General features: G+C 45.9%; 1 protein-coding gene across 1 annotated transcript in view; it reads left to right on the forward strand.

The window, feature by feature from the left end:
- The window catches only part of LOC126996666 (uncharacterized), a 31,572-nt gene extending 8,250 nt beyond the window's left edge, over window positions 1-23,322 (forward strand). The window contains exons 2-3 of the mRNA XM_050857374.1: window positions 21,879-21,999; window positions 22,115-23,322. Coding sequence (XP_050713331.1) covers window positions 21,885-21,999; window positions 22,115-23,307 — 1,308 coding nt within the window. The 5' untranslated portion in view covers window positions 21,879-21,884 and the 3' untranslated portion in view covers window positions 23,308-23,322. The remainder of the gene's footprint in view (window positions 1-21,878; window positions 22,000-22,114) is intronic.
- Window positions 23,323-24,140: the final 818 nt, after the last annotated feature.

Raw genomic sequence — 24,140 nt, forward strand, 5'->3', positions numbered from 1 at the left:
CAGTCGCCGCAAGGGTCCACAGCTGTGTGCAGAAGTGAGCTCCCTCGGGCGAGCCAATTACGACCCTCAGACGTTTGTGTTTAAGGAACCTCGTCAGCTTGCACACCTCCACCCGACGCTGTGTGTGTGTGTGTGTGTGTGTGTGTGTGTGTGTGTGTGTGAGAGAGAGATCCCTGTTCTTCCGTAGGCCGTGGGACTGGTTGTTTTTCGCTCCTCATTTTTATCTAGGCATAATAAAGAGCGTCTCCAGATTTTTCAAACTGATATTACCATCCGATGCAAAGAAGCGGTAATACCTCCGAGCTGCATGATGCCGATGTGTTCACGCTATAGCATACAGTATTTGCGTTGGCTTCGAATGGCTCAGCTTATACGTTTTATCGCACGGAGCGGGAGGGCAGTTTTCACCGATTTTTGAACGTAAAATCTTCGTTATTTTCCACGCCTGTCGGGCTTAAGAAATTTGTCATCCTTTTCCACTATTGACATTTTGGATTTTTTGCCAGACAGTGGAAGGGCGGCGGTCGCGGTGGTAGGAAGAGGGTAGGGATGGGAGGGAGGAAGGAGGGGAGGGATGAGAGAGGAATGGTGGCCGGGAGGAAAGGCAGCCGAGGGGGCTTGTTTGAGGGGAGGCAGGAAGGCGAGGGGGAGCCGTGGCAGTGACGAAGGGAGGAATGCGAGGCGTGAGGAGGTGAGGGTCAAGGAAGGGATGAGCGATAGGCATGGAGGTAAAGGGAAAGAGCGGCTGGGATAGCATGGGGAGGACGAAATGGGTCATAAGCACACCACACTGCGGACTGCTCCTCCTTCACGAAGTATGCTAAGTACGGCGTAACTCAGCTCGTTATATAACTCACCTGCAAAATATCTATTCCGGTAACGGAGAGCAAGGCGATGTTACCTGATGCTGACGCTCACCCAGACGCTGGTGCCCCGCCGCTGTCCGTCAGTCTTGTGGGCGGTGTAATGTTATAGGTTTTGTCTCTGTCATATACGACATGAACTGACACTAATTACAAAACGATGAGTGTTCAATGCGTCATACACACACACACACACACACACACTATATATATATATATATATATATATATATATATATATATATATATATATATATATATATATATATATATATAGTGTGTGTGTGTGTGTGTGTCTGTGTGTGTGTGTGTATATATGATCATGTACTTATTTATTTATTAAAGTATATATGCCAATTAAGTCATACACACTATATATATATATATATATATATATATATATATATATATATATATATATATATATATATATATATATATATATATATATATATATATATATATATATTTCTCTGCTACGGTGAACGTCATCTGTAATACAATTAACCTGACCTGAGGAAGGAAGGAAGGTACGCGTGGGAGCCAGAAGGGCACCGGGGCGGCCTCATCTAGCAGCATCTATTATTCTTAGACATGAAATGCACTCACACGCTCCCGCCGCCAGCCCTATATAGGGAGGCGGCGCGCGTGTGGGCGGGGAGGGGCCGTCGGCGGGGCGGGCGGGTGGTCTAGATTACCAGGACTTCGGTAAACAGGATGGGATTGGCTCCTGCGATATTCCGGAGCAGGTAGTATTTTTAACATCTTTCATGTTTCATCTCTCTCTCTCTCTCTATCTCTCTCTCTCTCTCTCTCTCTCTCTCTCTCTCTCTCTCTCTCTCTCTCTCTCTCTCTCTCTCTCTCTCTCTCTCTCTCTCTCTCTCTCTCTCTCTCTCTCTCTCTCTCTCTCTCTCTCTCTCTCTCTCTCTCGGTCATGCAGCATCTTTATGAACACTTCTTGCCGGTTGAATCTGCTCCCCTCCTCTCTTTTTTTCTGTGTCCTTTCCTCTCCTTTTTTTACCGTGCGTTTCTTTTTTTTCATATACGTCTGCATATTATTTAGTTAATTGTTGCTGAAGAGAGTTACTTTATTTCAATGAACTACACCGTTGATACCAGCTGCATAGGCTTTAGGCGCCTTGCTTTGCTTCATCTCACTGAAAACGGGAGACCAGGAAGAGGGAATGAATAGACGGGAAGCGAGACGGATGGAAAGAAAGGGTTCAGAGAGAGAGAGAGAGAGATCAGAAGGGGTTAAGGGAAGAGGAGTCTCAGTGGAGGGTTCCAGGGGGGGTGGGGGGTAAGGGGGCGCCGGGAAGCTGTGGAAAAGCGAGAGTAAGGGGGAGGTGCTCAGGGGCCTGGCCGGCGAGCGGGTGTCCACGGTAACTGGAGTCTTAGTGTCGCTGTGTGGCCATGGCTGCCCCGAGGACTGGCTTCCGGGGCAGCTGTCCCTAACCCTTCCCTCCCTCCAGCGTCTGCCCCCTCCGTCTCTCTCTCTCTCTCTCTCTCTCTCTCTCTCTCTCTCTCTCTCTCTCTCTCGCAACCCTGTAGTGCACATATCCCACTCCCCCAACCTTCCTTTCTTTTTTTTTTGCTTTCTACTGGTTTCTATTTATCGTTTTTATTTCGCATTGGTCGTTCTTAATTTTGTTTCGCTATTTCTCCTGTTTCGATTTTTTTTTTTTCCTCTCGTCAGATCGTTTCATGAGGTTTGCTTTCGTCTCATCTCGTCTGGTTCAATCTGGTTTGGTTCCGTTTATTTTTTATATTTCACACACACACACACACACACACACACACACACACACACACACACACACACTCCTTATCACTGACTTTCCCTCTCTGTCGCTGCATCATCGCTTTTCTTTTATGTTCACTCTTTCAGTTCACTCCCTTCTTGCGTCTCTCTCTCTCTCTCTCTCTCTCTCTCTCTCTCTCTCTCTCTCTCTCTCTCTCTCTCTCTCTCTCTCTCTCTCTCTCTCTCTCTCTCTCTCTCTCGTTTTAAATTTCCTTTTTCTCCCCCTATTCGTCATTTTCCCATTTGTGTTTTCATTCTTTTTTTCAGTTCACCCTTTCTCCCTTTTTTTTACCCCCCTTTCCCTTGTGGCAGCCCTTCATTTCTCTTGCTTCACTCCTTCCCCTTCTTCATCCCTTCCCACCCTCTCGGAGTCCCTTCCCTCCCCTCCCCTCCCTTCCCTTTGGCTTCCCTCCCTTCCCCTTCCTCTGCTCGCGACAAACGGGAAGAGGAGCGTCGCCCTTCCCCGGATATTGTGATTGCTGTTAATTATTTGAGGGTCTCTCTCTCTCTCTCTCTCTCTCTCTCTCTCTCTCTCTCTCTCTCTCTCTCTCTCTCCCCGTTCTGACATCTACAACATCATTTTTAGCAGAAGTTGATGTATTTTGTTGATATATTTGTTGTTTTCTTGTATTTTTCTTTTTTTACTGTTTACTTTTTCCCTACCCGCGCCTCCTTCCCGTTCTCCTACGTTCCTTCCTAGCCTCGTCGGTCCTCCCTCCTACTCCCTCATTTCGTCTCCTTACTCACCATCCTCACACCTCACTTACACTCCCTCAGCATTCATTTATCTCCCTCGTCCCTCACACACCTCACTATCCACTCATTTTTCTTCCTCTACCCCCTCTCTTACTTGCATCATTAGTCTCTCTCTCTCTCTCTCTCTCTCTCTCTCTCTCTCTCTCTCTCTCTCTCTCTCTCTCTCTCTCTCTCTCTCTCTCTCTGAAATACATTTGTCGTTTGTGTGTGTGTGTGTGTGTGTGTGTGTATGTGTGTGTGTGTGTCCCTCTTAGCATGAATTTCCTTTCCCTCTCCCCCCCAACCCCATAAGTCAGCTGCAGGCCGGAAGATTCCCACAACCGTAAACGTTTCCTGATGTTCAGATGATCGCTCCCTCAATGTCCGTCCTCTCTCGAAATCCCTTATTTTCTACCCTATCGCTTGTGAGTCTATGGGCAACCTTACATGGGGGAATATTGGCGAAGGCAGGCACTTGTAACCCCCCTCAGTCGTGTCCCCACCTCTGCAGGATACTGAGGAAGAAGGTGACGGCCTCCTGGTCCTCCCTTCGTTCTCATCCGCGTGGCCCTGGACTTGTCGCAGACGCAAACACTGAGCTCAGCGACTCAAGCTGGAGAGGCTGACGGGGCTATTCAAACCTGATGTGGCGTGTTCACTTTGTGTTACATTGAGCGTTAGTTGAAACCAGGCGTCGTGTGTGTGTGTGTGTGTGTGTGTGTGTGTGTGTGTGTGTGTGTGAGAGAGAGAGAGAGAGAGAGAGAGAGAGAGAGAGAGAGAGAGAGAGAGAGAGAGAGAGAGAGAGAGAGAGAGAGCATATGCACAACGTATAGAGGGTTCCATTTCCCACGCCTATGGTGAAGCATCATTGAATACAACTTGATTACCGCCTTGCCGTTGCCAGCACGAGAGAAACCCATCGTACCCGCGCCTCTAATCATCTCGAACAACGATATCGACCTAGCGTCTCTAAACATTGGCGTCAGGGGACTCATCGACCTGGGAATGCTACGACATCTCACCCCATCGCCGCCTTTTCACATTCAGCGTCGCTTCCCCGCCGCCATAACAAGTCAGCGGGGTTACGGGAGAGGGCGCCAGACCACCCCTGCTGCTGCCTCCGCGTGCTGCACCAACCAAGAGGCGACGGTGACACCTTTGTGCACCCTCACGACCTCTCCCGCCCTCACCCACACCAAGACCACTTATGCAGGCTTTTGGGAGCTCTTGCAACACCCCTATTTTTGCACTGTTTGCCTGTACAGAGTCTTCCTTACTTTCCTCTCCCTCTTTCTACTATCGAATCTTCTCCTTTCTCATTGTCTTATTTTCCCCTTCCCCTGCATACCACTTCGCCCCCCACTGTCCCTCTGCGCTCCCTTTCTTTTCCTCTACCCTCCTGCACACATTTCCTTCGCCCACTGGCTTATCTTCCCTTTCTTCTTCCCATCACCTTGCCCTGCCGTGCCCACTGCCTCGTCTTTCTCTTCCCCTTCTCGCCACCACACCCTCCCGTTACCTTCTGCTTTCTTTACTTTCATCTTCCTCTTCCACCTCTCCCTTCTTCTCCTGCCCACTGCCTTGCCTTCCTCTTCTTCCCCACCCCCTCACTCTCCCCTCATGTTGCCCAGTGGTCTATCTTCCTCTTCTCACTAACGCGTCATCCCGTTGCCCTCTGCCTTACCTTCCTATTCTTCCGCCATCGCGTCCTCCTGTTGCCCTCCCCCGCCTTCTTCCATTACCACGCCTTCCACTGCACTGCCCATCACTCATTGCTTTTGACGCCTAATCTTCATTGCTGCATCGCCTCCCGCTGGAGGAACAACGGTGTCACAGTCACGGTAAAGCGGCCAGTCCAGAGTCATACCAGCGGCACAGTCAACCTTGCCCGCCGGGTCTGGCCATTCAGCTGTGTTGCTATTGACTCTGCTTGGGTCCGATTTCATAGTGATATTGCTTCGTTTCGCCGCCAGTATTTGCAATGGATAAAGAAAACATTTCTGGGCATTGCACCAACAACAATATCGGTGGCAGTAATATTTATCGTTATGTTGTTGTTAATGTTTTTTTTCTTATTATTATTGATAGTATTGGAGTATATATAAAATTGATAGTAATGATAATGGAAATAACAATAAAATATATTATTATTGTTATTATTATTATTATCATTATTATTTTTTATCATTATTATTATTATTATTATTATTATTATTATTATTATTATTATTATTATTATTATTATTATTATTATTATTATTATTATTATTATTATTATTATTATTATTATTATTATTATCATGATTATTCTTAATATCACGATTAGCTATTACGATTATTGATATAATCAAATCATTACCATCATCATGAGGTGGCAATACTATTATTATTGGAGTCAGTCAGGCGTATACATTTTCAAAATATACATATTTTTCTAAATAAAATATACGCTTTCAACGTGCGAGCCTTATTTTCCTTTGGGAGAAAAATATCCAATCAAGCCAACTCAAAGTCAATTAAAATTCTGACGAAACATCGCATTTTTCGCAACTTAAAAAACAGATTGAAAAATTGGTTGTTGTGAGATTCGTCTGTGTATTCTTCTGTGCTTCTTCTTTCACTTGAAACAACCAGGTCACGTGTTTACCTAATGCGAAACAGGTGTTTGGTTGCGGCCCCGCCGCCACCACCACCACCACCACAACAACAGCCGCGGCCGTGCAACGGCGGCCACACTGAACTGACCTGCCGCAGACGGCGGCGGCTTGGGCATTCGTATCTGACTTTGATCCGAATGGTAGTGCGAGGGGCGGCCTGCGTCCTCACTTCATCCAGGCGGTGGGCTGGCGTGGGTCAGGGCGAGGGCAAAGGTCTCCTGAATAACGTCTTGTATATTCTGTAGGCGTTTGGCATGGCGGGCGGGGCGGGGAGGGGGTGGCAGGCCAGACAGACAGAGGCAAGACTAAGGTTACTCTCACCCACTCCCCAACTCCTCGTTTCGCAAATAGTTTGCCCTTCAGACTCACTGCAGTGCACTCCGGCGGTCTGTAATGCGGAATATAAGTCATGAAAAATTCACTGGATTGCAAAATCTATACACAATGCCAACAACGTCAGAAAACCCAAGGGTCACGGAAACGATAAGAATAATTGAAGGAGGGTGACGCAACGCCATGAATGGTTTCCACACGACTCTCCTTTGATGGCCACCACACGAACACAGCGTTATGAGTGGATCAGGTGTGTCATGAACCTGCGCCGAGCTAACGTCTCTCTCTCTCTCTCTCTCTCTCAAAGGTATCCGAGTACTCTAAAATCTGTGTACCGCGTCGCCCACCTTGGTCACGCACTACAGATAATAACTGATCCCGTGGCCGCGATATTTAGAAACAACTTGATAAATCTGACAACCACGAGTAATGTCACTCTCAGAGTGCTGTCTTTAGTGATCTGTGGTGGAGCTGTGACTATTCTGAAGCTATTGCTACTCTTAACTAAGTGCGCTTTGATTCAGGTAGAAAGTAATCCCATCCTCGAAATTTCACCTGCTGGTGTATCGATGGTTTACTTAAAGGACGCTGTGTGTAGTGAAATGTGAACATTCCATAACTTTTGGCTGTACGGTGTATTTTGTTGGTGTAGACATGGTCATCAGGAACTCAATATTACTTTTCGCCGTGTGTTGGTTCTGGCCGGCACCGCTATTGTGCCTGATGGAGGAGGAGCAATCTAGATGTGGACTCAAATATTTGTTATATAATTTTCGTGATTGGAAATAGAAACGTGTAGTTTTTCCCTGCTCTTTTCTTCTTTTTCTTCTTTTTCTTCTTCTTCTTCATATTATTAGAATATATTTATTATCAACTTTATTATTATTATTATTATTATTATTATTATTATTATTATTATTATTATTATTATTATTATTATTATTATTATTATTATTATATTATCATTACTACTACTATTAATAATAATAATAATGATATTAGAATTATTATCATTACTATAAGCATTATCATTATTAATATTTTTTTATTATAACTATTATTATTATCATAATTATAATTATTATTATTATTATTATTATTATTATTATTATTATTATTATTATTATTATTATTATTATTATGATCATTATCATTATTACAGTCATTATTATTATACTGTGTTGTCTTGAATGACAGTTGTTCATTTCACGTTTCCTCCCGCACCCTCCGTCATAAGAGAGAAGGGTGCAATAAATACTCAGTTTTGTTGGTGCCGCACCAACTTCGTGTAGACTAGTAGTGAATAGAGCTCATTTCTTTTTGCCCTCCTAAACAGCCGCACACTACTGACTTTAGTTTGGAGAACATTAGTGAAAAGGTTTACTGAACTCTTTAACAAAATTATGTGAAAGACACACTATTAGCAGTTTCATTTTCACTTTAGCGAATTCTTTCTTGTAGTGTGGCGAAAGTCAGGAAAACCGGGAGAACAATTGTCTCGTCTGTTGTGCGTCTGTAGTTCATTGTCTGTTTACTCGAGACTGTGAATGCAGGTCTCACCTCGCTGTCCGTAGGTAATCAGGGCCGACCACAAATTAGTACCGTCCTCGAGCAAAAAGAGTCGACTAGCCATTGTGTTTATTGCGGACCGTCGCCTTTAGCGCACCCTCACAGCCTTTTTGTTCCCTTTTTGCCAGCGGTGAACGGCGAGAATATTCTTTCGCTCGAGTTTGACCGACGGCCCGGCGTGTTGGGCTGAAATCACTTTGATGTATCTGTTTGCGTCCCCATCTTCTCCCACTTCATTCATCCATCAGGTCCGGGAATTATCTCATTAGTAAGTCTTTCATCAACCCTAAATCATCTTCCAAGGCTTCTTCCAACTCCATTCCCCCTTCTTTTACACCCTTCGCCCGCCCCCGCCTTATCTCTATTCCCATTCCCTGCCATAATACAGACACCCTCCTTTTTATCTATCTCTGAATCTTTTATTTCTTTTTTTTGCACCCCTCTTCTTTCTTAACTCCTCTTTTTCTCCTCTCCCTCCACCCCTTTCTTCTTACACACCCTATCCTTCCCTTATACCCCACTCTCTCTCTCTCTCTCTCTCTCTCTCTCTCTCTCTCTCTCTCTCTCTCTCTCTCTCTCTCTCTCTCTCTCTCTCTCTCTCTCTCTCTCTCTCTCTCTCTCTCTCTCTCTCTCTCTCTCTCTCTCTCTCTCTCCTTCTCTCCTTATACCCCACTCTCTCCCTTTCTCTCCACACTTCTTACCCCCTCTCGCTTTTATCTCCTCCTTCCCTCCTCTCCCTTCACTTCTCCCCTTTTTTCACACACCCTTCCCTTCCCTTATTCCCCACTCTCTCCTCTTTCTCTCCCCATCTCCATCTTTCTTACCTACCTTCTTCCCTTCCTTCATTTCTCCCCGGCTACCCTCCCTCTCCCGTCCCCACGCACCAGTCATCCTTCCTTCCCCCTCCTTGCCCTCCCTCCCTCCCCCACCCTGACCCACCACCACCACCACCCCTGTCCGCCCCTTTGTTTTTTCCCGGAAAGTTTTATGTTTCGGTGGCGGACGGGGAGTCACGAATATTTAACGCGGTGTCTCTTAGTTCCGCCCGCCGCCGTCCATGTGGTGGCGGTGGTGTGTGTGTAGAGACCACCTCCCCGCCAGCCTCATTACATGTTTTATGGAGAGAGAGAGAGAGAGAGAGAGAGAGAGAGAGAGAGAGAGAGAGAGAGAGAGAGAGAGAGAGAGAGAGAGAGAGAGAGAGATTTGGGTAGAATGTTTTAACCGTTTGAGTTTTACCACCAGATAATCAGCGGCCGACGATGTTGTTTTTGACGATTGCACAAAACGCTTCTGGGTTATTTACCGAGAGTGTTTGTCTATCTTAAGCTCCACTTACTCATCGCTATTTAAATGCGTTCGGGCGGATTGTGGACCACGACTGTTGCCCTTGTTGTTGTTATTTTGCTTGCACTCCAGCGTTAGCGAAACCCAAACATTTTATTGATAAAGCCTGTCTGTCTGTCGGTCGCGCGCTCGGCCTGTCTGTCTGTTCTGTTTGTCTGTGTATTTGTGTATGTAAGTATGTATGCATGAATGTATGTATGAATTCATATGTTTGCATATCTCTCTCTCTCTCTCTCTCTCTCTCTCTCTCTCTCTCTCTCTCTCTAACATATACCTTTCGCCGTGGCCAATAATATATAACCCCTTTTCCCCCTCTCGCCCCATTCTTTTGGCTGACATCCATTGTGTTCCTGTTAATTGATTTCCCGTCGGCGTACTCTTTATCTTCATCATTGTAATTGTATAATGAGTTCTGCCTTCTCCTAAACTCCAGCGCCCCGCTAATTCCTCTCCGCGGTATAATGACGCCCCGCATTATTAAAACCCCCGCCCGTTTGTCCCCAATAAAAGTGTTTCACTCCTGTCGCTGTGTCGTGCAAGGGTGGCGGGGAAGGGTAGGGTAGGAAGGAAAAGGCGGGTAAGAAGGGAAAGGAGGGAGGATATGCTGGATGGGTATGGGTGATAACATGCTAGGACAGAGTCATTGTAACAGGGAATAATAGGAAGGGTGTCGTTGTATGGTGGTGTGGATGACGAAAGTGTTTTGCCGATGCTGCTTCTTAAAAGAGTTGGCCGGACAGATTAATGGAAGAGGAAAAAGAATGGTTAGACGTGGCACACATGAGAAGGATGTACAGTGAGCAGCGTTGCACATCTTTAGATATTAACGATTTATTTAACAGAGGTGATGAAGGGTATGGACACGGGTAAAATGAGTAAAGTGGGTAAAATAAGTAAATGAGTAAAACGAGTAAAATGGGTAAAATAAGACAAAGAAGAACCTAAACAAAATGAGTAAAATAGGTAAAATGAGACACAGAAAAACCTAAACAAAATGAGTAAATGAGTAAAATGAGACAAAGAAGAACCTAAACAAAATGAGTAGCGGGCTTTTTTATTATTGTTTTCTTTTTGTGCCCTTGAGCTGTCTCCTTTGTTGTAAAAAAAAAAAAAAGAAGTAAAATGGGTAAAATGAGACACAGAAAAACCTAAACAAAATGAGTAAATGAGTAAAATGGGGAAACTATACCAAAGAAGAACTGTTAAACCCGGTGCTGCTAATCTTTGTATAACAGGAAGGATGTGTATCGAGAAACGTTGCACATCTTGAGATACGATCTGTTAAGCGAGGAAATTCACAAGAGGCTATCAGCGTGTGTATCAAGGGACTTATCTGGAGTGGCAGGCAAAAAAAGCTGCACATGACTGGATTGATAAGCTCGTGCGGAAAGAGAGGAAATAAAAACACCTTGTCTGGAAAATTCACTTAGTAATACTTGGTAGTCGTTTATTTTCATATATAATGGGTTAATATAATTTTTGTTCTACTTTTTTGCATATACTTATATCGAGAGGCGCGGTGGTCTAGTGGGTTAAGAGCGTCAGACTATGGCGAGGAGGTTCGAACCCCAGTGCCGCCTTGTGACGTCAGGAAGGGCATTATGAATTTCTATTTAAAAACTGTCAAGACAAAGAAGTAGATCAACGTCTGAATATTTTAACTCACTGAACTACTTATATCTTTTTTACACGGCGAATATCCTTTTCTTTATCTTTTGTTATGATTGTTTCTATAGTTGCCCGGGAAGCCCAGTGGTCACGGATGTATGATAAATTACGATCAATACTGTAATTCGGCCTTCCGGTCTCCATCTATTGGTCTCCCTTCCTGTCCTGCCGTCCGGGTGTCTGGGCGTCTGAGCGTCTGTTCACGTGTTTGGTCCTTCATGCATCATCCATCACCAGCAGGAAATAGTTTATACTTAGTTTGAATATTTATTGGCAAAAAATATGTATATTACTTGGTTATAAATCTCCGAAATGTGATCACCGAGCAGCCATCAAGATGAGAAAATGTGATTCGAGTAAAGATAAAATGTATGCTGAGAGAGAGAGAGAGAGAGAGAGAGAGAGAGAGAGAGAGAGAGAGAGAGAGAGAGAGAGAGAGAGAGAGAGAGAGAGAGAGAGAGAGAGAGAGAGAGAGAGAGAGAGAGATACAACATACAGACAAATTTTCCGTGCTATACAGATCATATCAACACAGGTACGTATTTTAACAGAAAAAGGCTGTATTTTAAAAGAAGGTGTACTAGAAAAAATAAATTAACGAGTAAAAAAATGCGATGAACCAAACTGCAGCAAAGAAAGCTAACGAAAGATAGTTACGACGAAAAAGGTTTGCAGAGTGTATCGAAAATGATTGATTACGAAGGACAGAAATATTAGCTGGCAACGAGAGGTACTTCAAGAGGTACATGATGGTTCACCTCGGCCAGCTACACCTCCTCACCTGCCTCCCTACCTGCCTAGCTGCCTTTTTACCTCCCCACCTACCTACCTGTCTGTCTACCCGCATACCCATCTGCCTGTCTGTCTGTCTGTCTGCCTGCCTACCCACCGGCCAGCCAACTCACCTGTCTTTCTACCTACCTGTCTGCCTTCCTTTGCCTGTCTGTCTGCAAGTGTCTACGCCTATCTGCCTAACTACCTGCCAACCTACTCGTCTGCCTGCTCTCCTGCCTATACCTCTCTGCCTTCCTGTCTTCTTGTGCCATGATGCCTACCCGCCTGCCTACCTGTTTAGTGCCACAAGGAAAAGTGTGTTTCGGGGGCGTGCATCGGCCGAGTGTCTGAATAATTAATGTTTCTCACTCTTCCTGGTGGTGGACTCTCGCTACCGGGTTCGCCAGTCTGTCGCTGTTTGTTTGCATTAATTTTGTCTGCGTCTGTGTGGCTGTGTCGATGTCTGCTTTAGTGTCTGATTGTCTACGTCTGCTTTGTCGCCCCTCTGCCCGCCTGTCTGCAAATCTATTTCTGCTGTCTGTGCTCTTCTCTCTCTCTCTCTCTCTCTCTCTCTCTCTCTCTCTCTGTGTGTGTGTAGAGAGAGAGAGAGAGAGAGAGAGAGAGAGAGAGAGAGAGAGAGAGAGAGAGAGAGAGAGAGAGAGAGAGAGAGAGAGAGAGAGAGAGAGAGAGAGAGAGAGAGAGAGAGACATTCATACAAGTATTGTACAATATTTTTTCCACATTGATGGAAACCTGTTTCCCATATACCTACTCTCTCGTCTGTTTTTTTCTTCTTGTGTTCACAGTTTGATCATCTCCTCCTCCTCTCCCTCGTCTTCCTCCTCCTCCTCCTCCTCCTCCTCTTCCCCCTTTCTCCCTCACTCATTCCACCCTCCGCCGTCCCAAGACTTACGGTTCGTCTCCTCCGCACGCGAGGCAATTAAGTTAAAACTTTGTTTCGCTCCAGATCATGCAAACCGGCCTTCACATTTGCCTAATTAATCCAACTGCTCACCTCTCTCAATTTCTCCTTCCCTTGGTAGCAATAATTCCTCCCCCCCTCCCCACACATCCATCAGTCTCCCACAAAAACAGGTGTCTTCCCTTCCCTCTCTCGTCCCCAGTCGTGCATCTCCCCCCGGTAAAATATACGTGTCTTGGTTGCCGCCGCGTCTCACTCTCCGCTGTTGGTCATCTTAATGGCTGATATTAATAAGGTGGCGGCGGCCGCGCTAGGCAGCTCGACCCTAAGTCTCCCGCACACGGTACTCCAATCTCGGCTTTTTTAATCCTGCGGAGCGATTAGCAGGTTGTTTGGGCCGGGGCGGGCAGCGGCAGGCAGCCCTGATGAAATGGTCCGTCCCCGTAATCCTGTTACATGTTATTACAATCAAGATTATTATTATTTTTTATCATCAGTTTTTTTTTAGTGTACAAGGAAAGAGAGGGAGCTGGCTCGGAGGGGCGCATATCCTGATTAATTAATTTTCTACGAGGCAAAATAGCGAGTTTGTATTAGCAAATGGTATGATCATTATTTAATTAGCATGCACGCCACCAATGGCTCGTTTAGGTGTAATGGTAAACCGCATTCATACCTGGCCGCTCCCCGACACGCAGGTGGACGCCCCGCCTTTGTTGCTCACACGCTCGTCACCGCCGCCCCTCCTGCTCTTTTACAGGGAAGGAGGAGAAAATTAGATGTGTTTTTCCGTAATTAATTGTGACGTGTATTTCTGTCTCTGCCAAACTGGACACTGAGCCGCGGTGTCATGACGCAGGGGAGCCGGGAGGGTCTCGTCAGTTACATCTGCAAGGAAATTGTTTGTGTGTAATTAATGTGGTAAGTGGCATTCTGGAGGCTGATAAATGGTAGCGAGGGAGAGACAGAACGGCCGGGGAGTTATGGAAGGGTTTACCGCAGGGTGGAGGAAGAAAGGGCCCGGCCTGGGAAGGGGCGTCTCCCGGGGCGAGGTGACGCGAGGCGTGTGTGGGGTCTCGTGGACAGGTAACGAACCACAAAAAGGGAGGAAATTGTAGTCATCTCTGACCCGGAAATTTAGGGATCTTAATGACTCTTCTTAGAGAAATCTGTACGCTACTTATCATTATCAAGTAAAGGAAAAATAATTTCGTTACGTAAAATGCAGAAAAATTTTACTATCAATATGAAGATTGAGACAGAATAATATAATCACTGCCAAGAGGAAGTAGGACTTGCACACACAAACTAAGCAGAAGAGACAGCTTGATAAGGAGAAAAGCCTTAAATTATTAACACGTTGGTACCTCAGACCGAAATTGATTAGGCTTAAGACTTAGCACTTACCCACAAGTAGAACAACATTCTGAGGATGCAAACTATAAACTTGAATTTTCAACAAGTGCCGGTATTGTAGCCTGAAACTGAAAAGGTCTGTGGAATGAACAGCCTCGGGACGGGGTATGAGAGGCGGAAAGGAGGCCTGCACGGGTGACGGGAATACAGATGGCTTGGGTCTCGTGGCCGGCCGAGGAAGAGGAAATACTTGAGATACGCATTCACAAGGTGTGTCTGGGAGATTGCTGGTTATAACTACTACTGCCCTGAGCGTCATAACTGACATGCCTTCCTCTCCCCCGCCCGCCTTCTGGCCAGCCATAACATCCTGAATTCAACTACTGCAGATGGGAAATAAATTTACTTCTACTAACCATAATACCATCCAACCGCATTTCTCCCTTTGTTACGAACGGAAACACACACACACACACACACACACACACACACACACACACACACGGGCGGCATGACGCTGAGGGATGCCCGAGGAGAGCCTACGAGCATTAGCCGCCGTAACCCCGTCATTAACACCGTGAGAGATGCTCCGACGAAGGAAAATGGAGCGCGAGGAATGGTGAGACGAGAATTTAATTATAGCGCGAGCGGCGGAGACTGCGTAATGGCTGATAATTTGACTATGTAATCGCTGATAATTTGATAACTGGATTAATAAGGGAAAGAGGATTCATTGCCGTGTGGATAGCGTATAGCAGTAACGCCCCCTTCCCCCATCCACCTCACCCTTGCTGTCTTAGGTCACGTGATGACAGAGGGGAGAAAGGCGGGAAAGACGGCAGAAAGGAAAGGCTTGGTGGGGCGGCTTATAGGGGTGAGGGGAGGAAGAACACCAAGGGAGGAAAGTAAGAAGGGATGGTTAGGATGATTATTTGAAAGTCAGGAGGACGGAAGGAGAGTGGACAGGATGAAGGAAAAGTTAATCTTGTAAAGAGGGATTCAGAGGGTAGCGGAAGAAAGGGTAATTGAAAATAAGTCAAACAGGAAGCAGAGAGGTGACATATCACAGAAAATGTTAGGGTTAGACGAGGTAAGACTTAGAGAAGGAAGGGGAGAGGGAGGCAGGAGATAGGGGAATATAAATGGAAAGTGTGGGGGGGCAGTATGCAAAGAGAACACCTGTACTCTCAAAAAAACAGGTGTCTTTTTCCTAAGGAAGACATATTGAAATAAAGGACCATTCATAAATTTGTCTGTAGTTTGAGCGCTCAAGTGTGTGTGTGTGTGTGTGTGTGTGTGTGTGTGTGTGTGTGTGTGTGTATATATATATATATATATATATATATATATATATATATATATATATATATATATATATATATATATATATATATATATATTCTCCTCCTCCCCTGCCCCCTTGTTATCGGAGGGCCGCCAGCTTCTCACCCTACACTCGGGCTATTTATACTTCCACTCCCTAATCGCTGCTCGACCCGATACTTTACGGCCGGAGACTGTCACCCGCAACCCCCCGAGATATTTTGCCCGCCGATGAGGCATGTCGCTCTCAGACCTGCCAGCCCTGCTAAAAAATGTATAAAACACCTACGAAAGGGGAAGAGAGAGAGAGAGAGAGAGAGAGAGAGAGAGAGAGAGAGAGAGAGAGAGAGAGAGAGAGAGAGAGAGAGAGAGAGAGAGAATGAAAACCAGATGTCAGGTTTTGTAACGGTAAACCTAATAAACTAAAGGTGTTCAACTACGTCGTCCTTCATTCACTATATTTTTTTTTCACATGCAGTGGTGGGGAGCGGCTCTTAGCGAAGGATATCACAGGTCTCATATCCTACCGGTAGATTGTTACAAAGTCCTCCTCCTCATCCTCTTTCTCCTCCTTCTTCCTCCTCCTCCCCCTCCAATCACCAGCACTCCTTCCGCCCTCCCTATCATTGCTTCCCCCTTCCCCTCAACCCCTAAAAACGCAAGCCCGATTCTCGTTAACCTCCCTTTAATCGCCTAATTTGGGCCATTAGATGCTGAACCCTTTTGGTAGATAGCGGCGGTAATGGTGGCGATAGTGAGGGAAACTTTATGGCGGCTGTTAGTGACGATGGTGATGATGGTAGTGGTAGTGATTAGCTTGGTAGTGGTGGTGGTATACTGGTGCTGGCTTAGATGATGATGTGAATGTATGGGACTGGTATGGTACTGGTCGTGGTTGTCTTTATGGTAGAGACTGGATTGGTGTTGTTAGAGGTAATTGAAGGCGTGGTTATGGCAGCATGGTATTTGATGTGTTAGTAGCATTCGTGATAGTTACAGTTGTGATTGTGAGTCAGTGTCATTTTCTTCCTACTGAATGATGATGATGATGGTGATGAAGACGTTGGGGTAATGATGATGTCTGCGTACCTGGCACTGTGCAGGTGAAAATTTTAAGGTAGATTGGAGAATGGGGTCATGTGTGTAAGCTGTGGTTTGCTCAAGGTGGTGTGTATGAATGGGTATGATGAGTCTTGTTCAAATAATTGTTGTCGTGATGATGATGTACATAGTTGCCTTGTATGTAGTCTGAAGGGTAAATGTTAGGTCTTTATAGCAGTGGGATCATAATTTGGTTTGGTGAGTCGTGTTCGGTGATGATAAGGTGTGGAAATAGTGGAGGTGATGGTGGTGATGTTACAGTTGTTGTTGTGGTTTAGATGAAGTTTTCTACTATTGGTGTTGGTGGTGGTTATGGAGGTGGTGGGTGTTGTTGTTGATGATGGCGGCCTCGGTGCTGGAAATATTGGCGGTGTCGGTAGTGATGATGGTGGTTACCCTGAATATGCCAGGAGTGTTGGTGGTGTTATTTGTGATAGTGGTGGTGGTGGTGGCGGTGTATTGTGTCAGCCTCGCTTTCCAAGACTCGCGTGACGCCACCATTGTCCTCCACGCAGCACAGTAATGCGGGCATCACCACCACCACCACCACCTTTACCAGTTCCGACCCCATCACATTATCTTCTGTGTCACCATCACCTCCCCACCACAGCCTTCACTACCATTACCTCAGCACACACAATAAAAACTACTACTGCTACAACTTTTTTTTTTTTTTTTACTACTACATAAAAGATACCTCCACCCATGTTTATTTTCCCGACACATAATCATGGAGGGTTCACCATAGCTTGGAGGTCATTAGTCCCAACTCTGCTCGCTAATGACTGTGGCATCCAACCATATCACTGTTACTACTTAGCACTAAATCTATACATGACACCTTATCATCTATTGCGTCTAGATCTCCCTTTCCTTCCCTACTCATGTCACTCCCTACTACTACTACTACCACTTCTACAACTACTACTACTACTATTTTTATTATTACCATACTACTACTACTACTACTACTACTACTACTACTACTATTATTATTACTACTACTACCTCTTCAATAGCAACAACAGCAACAGCAGCAACTGAAATAAGAAGACCAACAACAACAATAACAACACCACAAGATCAGTCACTATCACTGTTTTCTTCGGTAATATAATGGAAAATTCAAAGTCACTTAACTATTTACACTATCCCCACAAAAACAAAAAGAATCATATTGCACAATAACCACAAGCAAGGCAAATTTCACGACCACCACCACCATCACCGCCGCCGCCGCCGCCGTAGCGTGACGCAGTCCTGTTGGTCGCCTTGTTTATGGTGTGGCGTCCATAGTGGCGTGTCAGTCAATCTGGAAATGTCGCGACGTGTCTTAATATTTCCAGCTTTTGTTGGACTTTCTTATATTCACTGACCCTCCCTCCCTCCCTCTCGTCCTCCCTCCCACACATATGAACCCTCCCTTCCTATTATGGCTCCCACACAGCCTGAACCCTCTCTTCCCTCCCGATTCTTTCCTTCCCTCTCTCTCCCTGCCGTCCCTACCTCATCTCTTTCCCCCTTCCTCCCTCCTTCCCTTCCTCCTCCACACACCGCAGTTCTTGTCTCTTACCCCACACCTCCCTCCCTCCACTCTCCCTTATTCCCTGCCCTCCCCCACTCACACCCCCTTTCCCTTCCTCCTTCCTTACATCACCCAGGCCCCTCCCCTGCACTTAACTATCGCCCTTATATTTCCGCTGATCCTCCTCCTAACCATAATTGGATTACGTTTTTATATTTATCCTTGATGCTTCTCTGTGCTGGACCGTCCGCTGTTTAGTTGGGTTACCTTGTGCATTATTGAACATGCCTTGCGTTATGTTATTTGTATTGTTTCGGTATCTTTATCATCGTTCTTATCTTCATGCATTTATTATTACTATCATTAATAATATCGTCGTCACTATCGCCATCCCATTATTGAACATATCTTGCGTTATGTTACTATATTGTTGCGTTAGCTTTATCATCGTCCTTATCTTCATCCAGTTAGCGTTACTGTCATCAATATAATCGTCTTCATATCGTCATCGTTGGCTTAGAGTTGATGAGCGCTGCGAAGGGTGTTGTGTTTGTTATTGAAAGGTTAACAAGAAAGGAAGTGTTGCAGCGCCCCATCATGTCGGTCCTGTGATACCAAACAGACCAGCTTGCTTAACTTTGTCCGGCCTGAGGTTATTAATGGACGTTCTCTCTCTCTCTCTCTCTCTCTCTCTCTCCACACACACACACACACACCTGTTAGCCTCACAAACACCCGCGTCTCGTGTTGTACGCTGCCCCGCTCTCCGCGTCAGTCACTCCGTCAGCCTCCCGCGGCGCCTGTTACGTTCTCGCCAGCAACGTCCAGCCTCGAAGTAATTGGGTGAACACGGATGACATGTACTCTTGAAACATTATTATCATCCAGCTTATTATCCGCATCTTCTCTCTCCTCCTCCTCCTCCTCCTCCTCCTCCTCTCCTTTCTTTTATCTTGTTTTCTTTATTCCGTTTTTTTCTTGCCGTCATTGTCCTCCTTTTCGTCATCGCCGTTTTTCTTCTCTTCCTCCCCCTCCTCCCCATCATCATCATCATCATCATCTCCATTATTTTTATCATTGTCACTGTGCAGGGTGAAGGATAAAAAATAACCCCAGAGTAAAATATTGGAGACCACTTTGGCGGGATGTTCAAGAATAAGCCGCACCAAAGCACTAGCATTGTTCATACATACTGATGATGGCACCTCCTCAGAAGCCACATTATGTATGCACTGTGAAATATGATGACCGCTGATGACCAATGTTTAGAAGCAGCTTGAAGTGGAACATTATCGTGAATACTGATAAGGAAAAGAGCGAGAGAAAACGTGTAGTGCCGAAACAACAGAGAATGAATGCCGAGAAAGAATATTCAGAAGCGACTCCCAGTGAAATATGATGATCATTAACGAGGGACATTTAGATAGACACAATATGGCGTGAAGTATGAGAAAAACACCGGCGCCGCACATTCCCATGCTTCATCTTGAAATACAGTAAGCGCCGCCGAGCAGTTAGGTATTCATTATATACAGTAATGACCAGCGTGTAGATGCAATATACATGATAGTGATCACTGATGAAGGACATTCAGATACAATATAAAGAAATTTACCATGAGCACCACTGGTAGACGAACGTTAACATACAACAGACTCGAATGTATTTTTTTTTTTTTTTTAAGGTTCTGATGACGCACATTGGAACGCAGCGAGTGACAAGGAATGAAAAGCCAAATCCGAACCATACAAATATTTTTTTTTCTATCTTCTGCGTCATCCCGTCAACTCTTCGCAGCATTTTTAGTCCGCTAACACGGAATATTGAATTTTTAATAATATTTGTCTTCGCAGAGAAAGTTATGTGTGGGTTTCGTGAGGCATAAAAGCTCTTAATTATGATTCATTAATATGTTTATTGGCTACGGGATTGTCATTAAGCTGGAATTTGTGTTTCAAAGACAAAATGTTAATTGTCTCAGGCATGAATTTGAATCTGCGTGTATGCACGCGCACGCACGCACGTTGTGTGTGTGTGTGTGTGTGTGTGTGTGTGTGTGTGTGTGTGTGTGTGTGTGTGTGTGTTTCTTTTTGTGTGTGTGTGAGTGTGTGTGGGTGTTGTGAAGAGTTGTCATTACTGTTATCGTTACTACTAAAGATAGGTATTACTAATATCGTTGTTGTTGGCGGCTTTATTTGTAATGTTGCTGCTCATCTTATTACAACAACTGCTACTACTACTACTACTACTACTACTACTACTACTACTACTACTACTACTACTATTACTACTACTATAGTTACTGCTAATAATAATAATACCGTAATGAAAAAAAAAATAATAATAATAATAATAATAATAATAATAATAATAATAATAATAATAATAATAATAATAATAATAATAATAATAATAATAATAATAATAATAATAATAATAATTACAATATCAATAACAATGATACCGACAGTAATATTATATCCCTGAAGGGACACTAAACAAAGAAGCTATCTAGCAGGTTACGGCACGTACTATACGGCCATGTGTGTGTCAACAGCCCGCCTTTGTGTATATGTGTGTTTCCCGGCGTACCTCTTCCCAACACAATCGACAAAATATTCCCCTCACTTCTTTTATTTTCGTCGGTCCCGCGGTGCACCTATTTAGTGGGATGGCAGGGACTAAGAAGCTCCTGCCGCTGCTACATGAATTACTGGTTGTTTTTATTCCAACTATTTTATTTCTGTTTGAGTAATTGTCTTGATGTTTTATTTGTTTGTTTTCGTTGATTTACGTGTGTGTGTGTGTGTGTGTGTGTGTGTGTGTGTGTGTGTGTGTGCGCGTGCGTGCGTGGGCGCGCGTACGCTTGCTCTACTGTGCACCTGCCTATGAGTGTGTGTGCGCCCTTATTAATACATCCGTGCGTACAGGTATTTATGTATTCGCTTGCGTCTTCGGGTGTGTATGCGTGTTGTGTGATTAATTAAATGCACGTGTGCGTGTATTCACGTCAGTGTGCATGCGTGTTTGTGGCCGCGGGTGCGTGGGTGCTTGCGTGTGTAGTCGCATGCGTATACGTGCGTGTAGGTGTGCATGCGTGTGTGTGCACGGGAGCCACGGTTGGCGGGGTGTCGTGGACCGTCGGCAGCGGAGGTGGCGACTTTGGGGTAGCGGCGCCGGCACGATTTATTGCGGGGGAAAGAACGACATAATTGTGTGTCGAGTGTAATGACAAATGGCCGCCATCAGGGTAGCCAGGGATAATGGGCAAAATTTTCGACTGGACCTGACGATATTTCACGCAAAATATAAATGTTGTTGTGATTTATTTTGTCGTGCATACCAGACAAACTACATTTTATCCGCCCTGCCACCTTCCCTCGCCTCTATTCTTTCATACAAACGCGAGGTGGCGGGAGGGGAAAGTTTGGTATTCCGTGTGAGCGTCGCCGCGGAGTTTTCGTGCCGAGCGACAGTGAAACTCTTTGTAACACGATTTGTGCAATTTCGCCGTAATGATGACTGATTGGCCGAGTATTTATTTCAAGCCGCAACTCCCCGGCCATTGTCTGATTCTGGTGGGCGAGCGACTTTGTTTTATTGCCGAGACGAAGATTATGGAGTGTACTTTACCGAGAAGTGTTTAAATCGACTCCGTGTAATTTTTCGAAACACTGCGCAGCATTCACGTCGAATTATTGAAGGCGTTTAATAATATAACGTATTTGCTCGTATATTTCGCTTGGATTATCGTTATCCACAAAAAGACACAGAAATTGGGGTTTGGGAGAACGTATAATGGAGGTAATGCAGGCATGAAGCAGAACAGTTCAGCGAAAAGATTTTAGTAGAATGGCTTTGTGCTTGAGCTTTTAATAATATCAGCATTTTTCTTCCTCTTCCACAGAATGCAATGGAGGTAGTGAGTGTAGCGGCCAACGTGGGGGAGGTGCTCGGGGGTCCCCAGACACCCGCCCCGCCCACCTTCACCCACGAGCACACCCTCCACGCTCACACCGAGCACACAGGTGAGCCAGAGTCAAGTGTGAAACTCATTGTTGTATGCCATTCTGCTGAACATATATAGATTATAGAGGTATATCATGTCCTTTACTATCAATAATGTCTCTTTGTCCCCTACAGACCGTGTTCGGACAGACGAAGACGAAGATGAAGATGAGGGAGACTCAAGGATGGACACAGACCAAGATGTCGCCGTGGTCGAAAATGTCCCGTGCGAACCGGAGGAGGCGTCCGAAGAGACCACCGAGCTAGACCTCGCCATCCTCAACCAGGACAGCCAGACGCAAGCCCTCGAGGAGGAGTCCAACCCTGACGCGGACTCTGCAGCCCTCGAGGATGACGTCACGGGCGACCATATGGAGTGTGACGATTCAGAGAACGCTCCCATGTACATAGACGACGATTCATCCTCGCGCGCGTACCCTGAGACTGTGAGTGACATGCCTGTGGGCTCCCCCTCGATGCCCATGCCCATGCCCGAGTCAGGAGGGCGGCGCAATAAGCGGAAGAACTTTAAACCGCGCAATATAGTATACACATACACGGACAGTGAGGACAACGAGGGCACGAGCGATGCCGAGACACGCGCCCAGCACCCGTCCTCCGATGCCAGCTATGACCCCTCCTCCACCGACGTGCCTCTCGACCTCTCCGAGACGCCCACGATGAGGCGCTCCCTCCTGCCTCGCCGCCTGGACGAAGCTGTCGATCTGACGGGCGGCACAGCCATAGGCAGTGGCGGCAGCGGGAACAGCCCCAGTGCCCACCCCCGCCTCAATGCCTTACTGTCCCGCTCCACCTCCCCTGGCCAGCAGGAGGAAGGAAGTGGAGGCGGGGCTGGAGGAGGACCAGGCACAGGAGGACCAGGTAGCGGAGGTGGCGGAGGAGGAGGCGGTGGTGTAGGTTGTGGCAGCAGCGACGGGTCAGACATGAAAGAATACGCCGAGCTGACCATGCGTCGCCTCCTCGGCCTCTACGGCCTCAACGACCTCACCGAGAACCTTGCATTGTCTCCGGCAGCTATCTATCAAGGTATGTGGCACACCTTCTGCTCACACACACACACACACGCACACACACACACACACACACACACACACACACACACACACACACACACACACACATCTCCCAGCGTCATCACTCATGTTTTGTTGAACTCGCTGTTCCCATCACCATCAGCTGTTCTTCCACATCCCTCACCCCCTCACCGTCATCTCTTTTCCTCATCGTTCAGCACACCAGGAAATATTGGATCCCGACTAGATGGTTCCCCCTCGCAGTGTATCGATATCACAGAAACTTTCTTTTAATTCACCTCCGTATTACCTCTAGACTGTGCTCACCATTCCCTACTCTATTATTCTTTGTGTGTGTGTGTGTGTGTGTGTGTGTGTGTGTGTGTGTGTGTGTGTGTGTGTGTGTGTGTCCGTCCTCTCGTGTTCTCCGTTTCCTCCATCTTTTCATTTGGCATTCCCGTGTTTTATGGCTCCGGTCCCGGGTTCCTCCTCTTAAAAAGACAGCGGGAACTTGAGCTTAAGGGGACTTGTTACCTTGTTTTGCCACATTATTATCGTAAACTTCAGGCGCGTCCCATCTTCTATGCGCTCTCTGTTGTTCCCTCAGATGGGCATTCGTTTTCACAACCTCCTCTTCCTCCTTCTCCTCCTCAGTCTGCCTCCTCTCTTCTTCCTCTTCCGCCACCATCACCACCTGCAACCTCCTCCTCCTCCCCCTCCTCCTCCGCTTGGATCAAACGACAGATATTCATGCTGAGGTTGTGGAAAGTATACATGATTATGAGAGAGAGAGAGAGAGAGAGAGAGAGAGAGAGAGAGAGAGAGAGAGAGAGAGAGAGAGAGAGAGAGAGAGAGAGAGAGAGAGAGAGAGAGAGAGAGAGAGAGAGAGAGAGAGAGAGAGAGATTGTATGTGTGTTTGTTTGTTTATTTGTTTGTTTGCGTGCGCGCGCGCGTGTGTATGTGTGTGTGTGTGTGTGTGTGTGTGTGTGTGTGTGTGTGTGTGTGTGTATCAGTCACCCTCCCTCTTGGGCATAACATTTAATGGTAAGTCGTTACGTGATCTTCCTTCGCGCGGACTCTAAGTGAATTAACAGCAGCATCTGATTTAAGCTTCCCAGTGTGGGTGG

This window comes from Eriocheir sinensis, chromosome 10 (assembly GCF_024679095.1).
Source record: "Eriocheir sinensis breed Jianghai 21 chromosome 10, ASM2467909v1, whole genome shotgun sequence".
In the NCBI taxonomy this organism is placed as follows: domain Eukaryota; kingdom Metazoa; phylum Arthropoda; class Malacostraca; order Decapoda; family Varunidae; genus Eriocheir; species Eriocheir sinensis.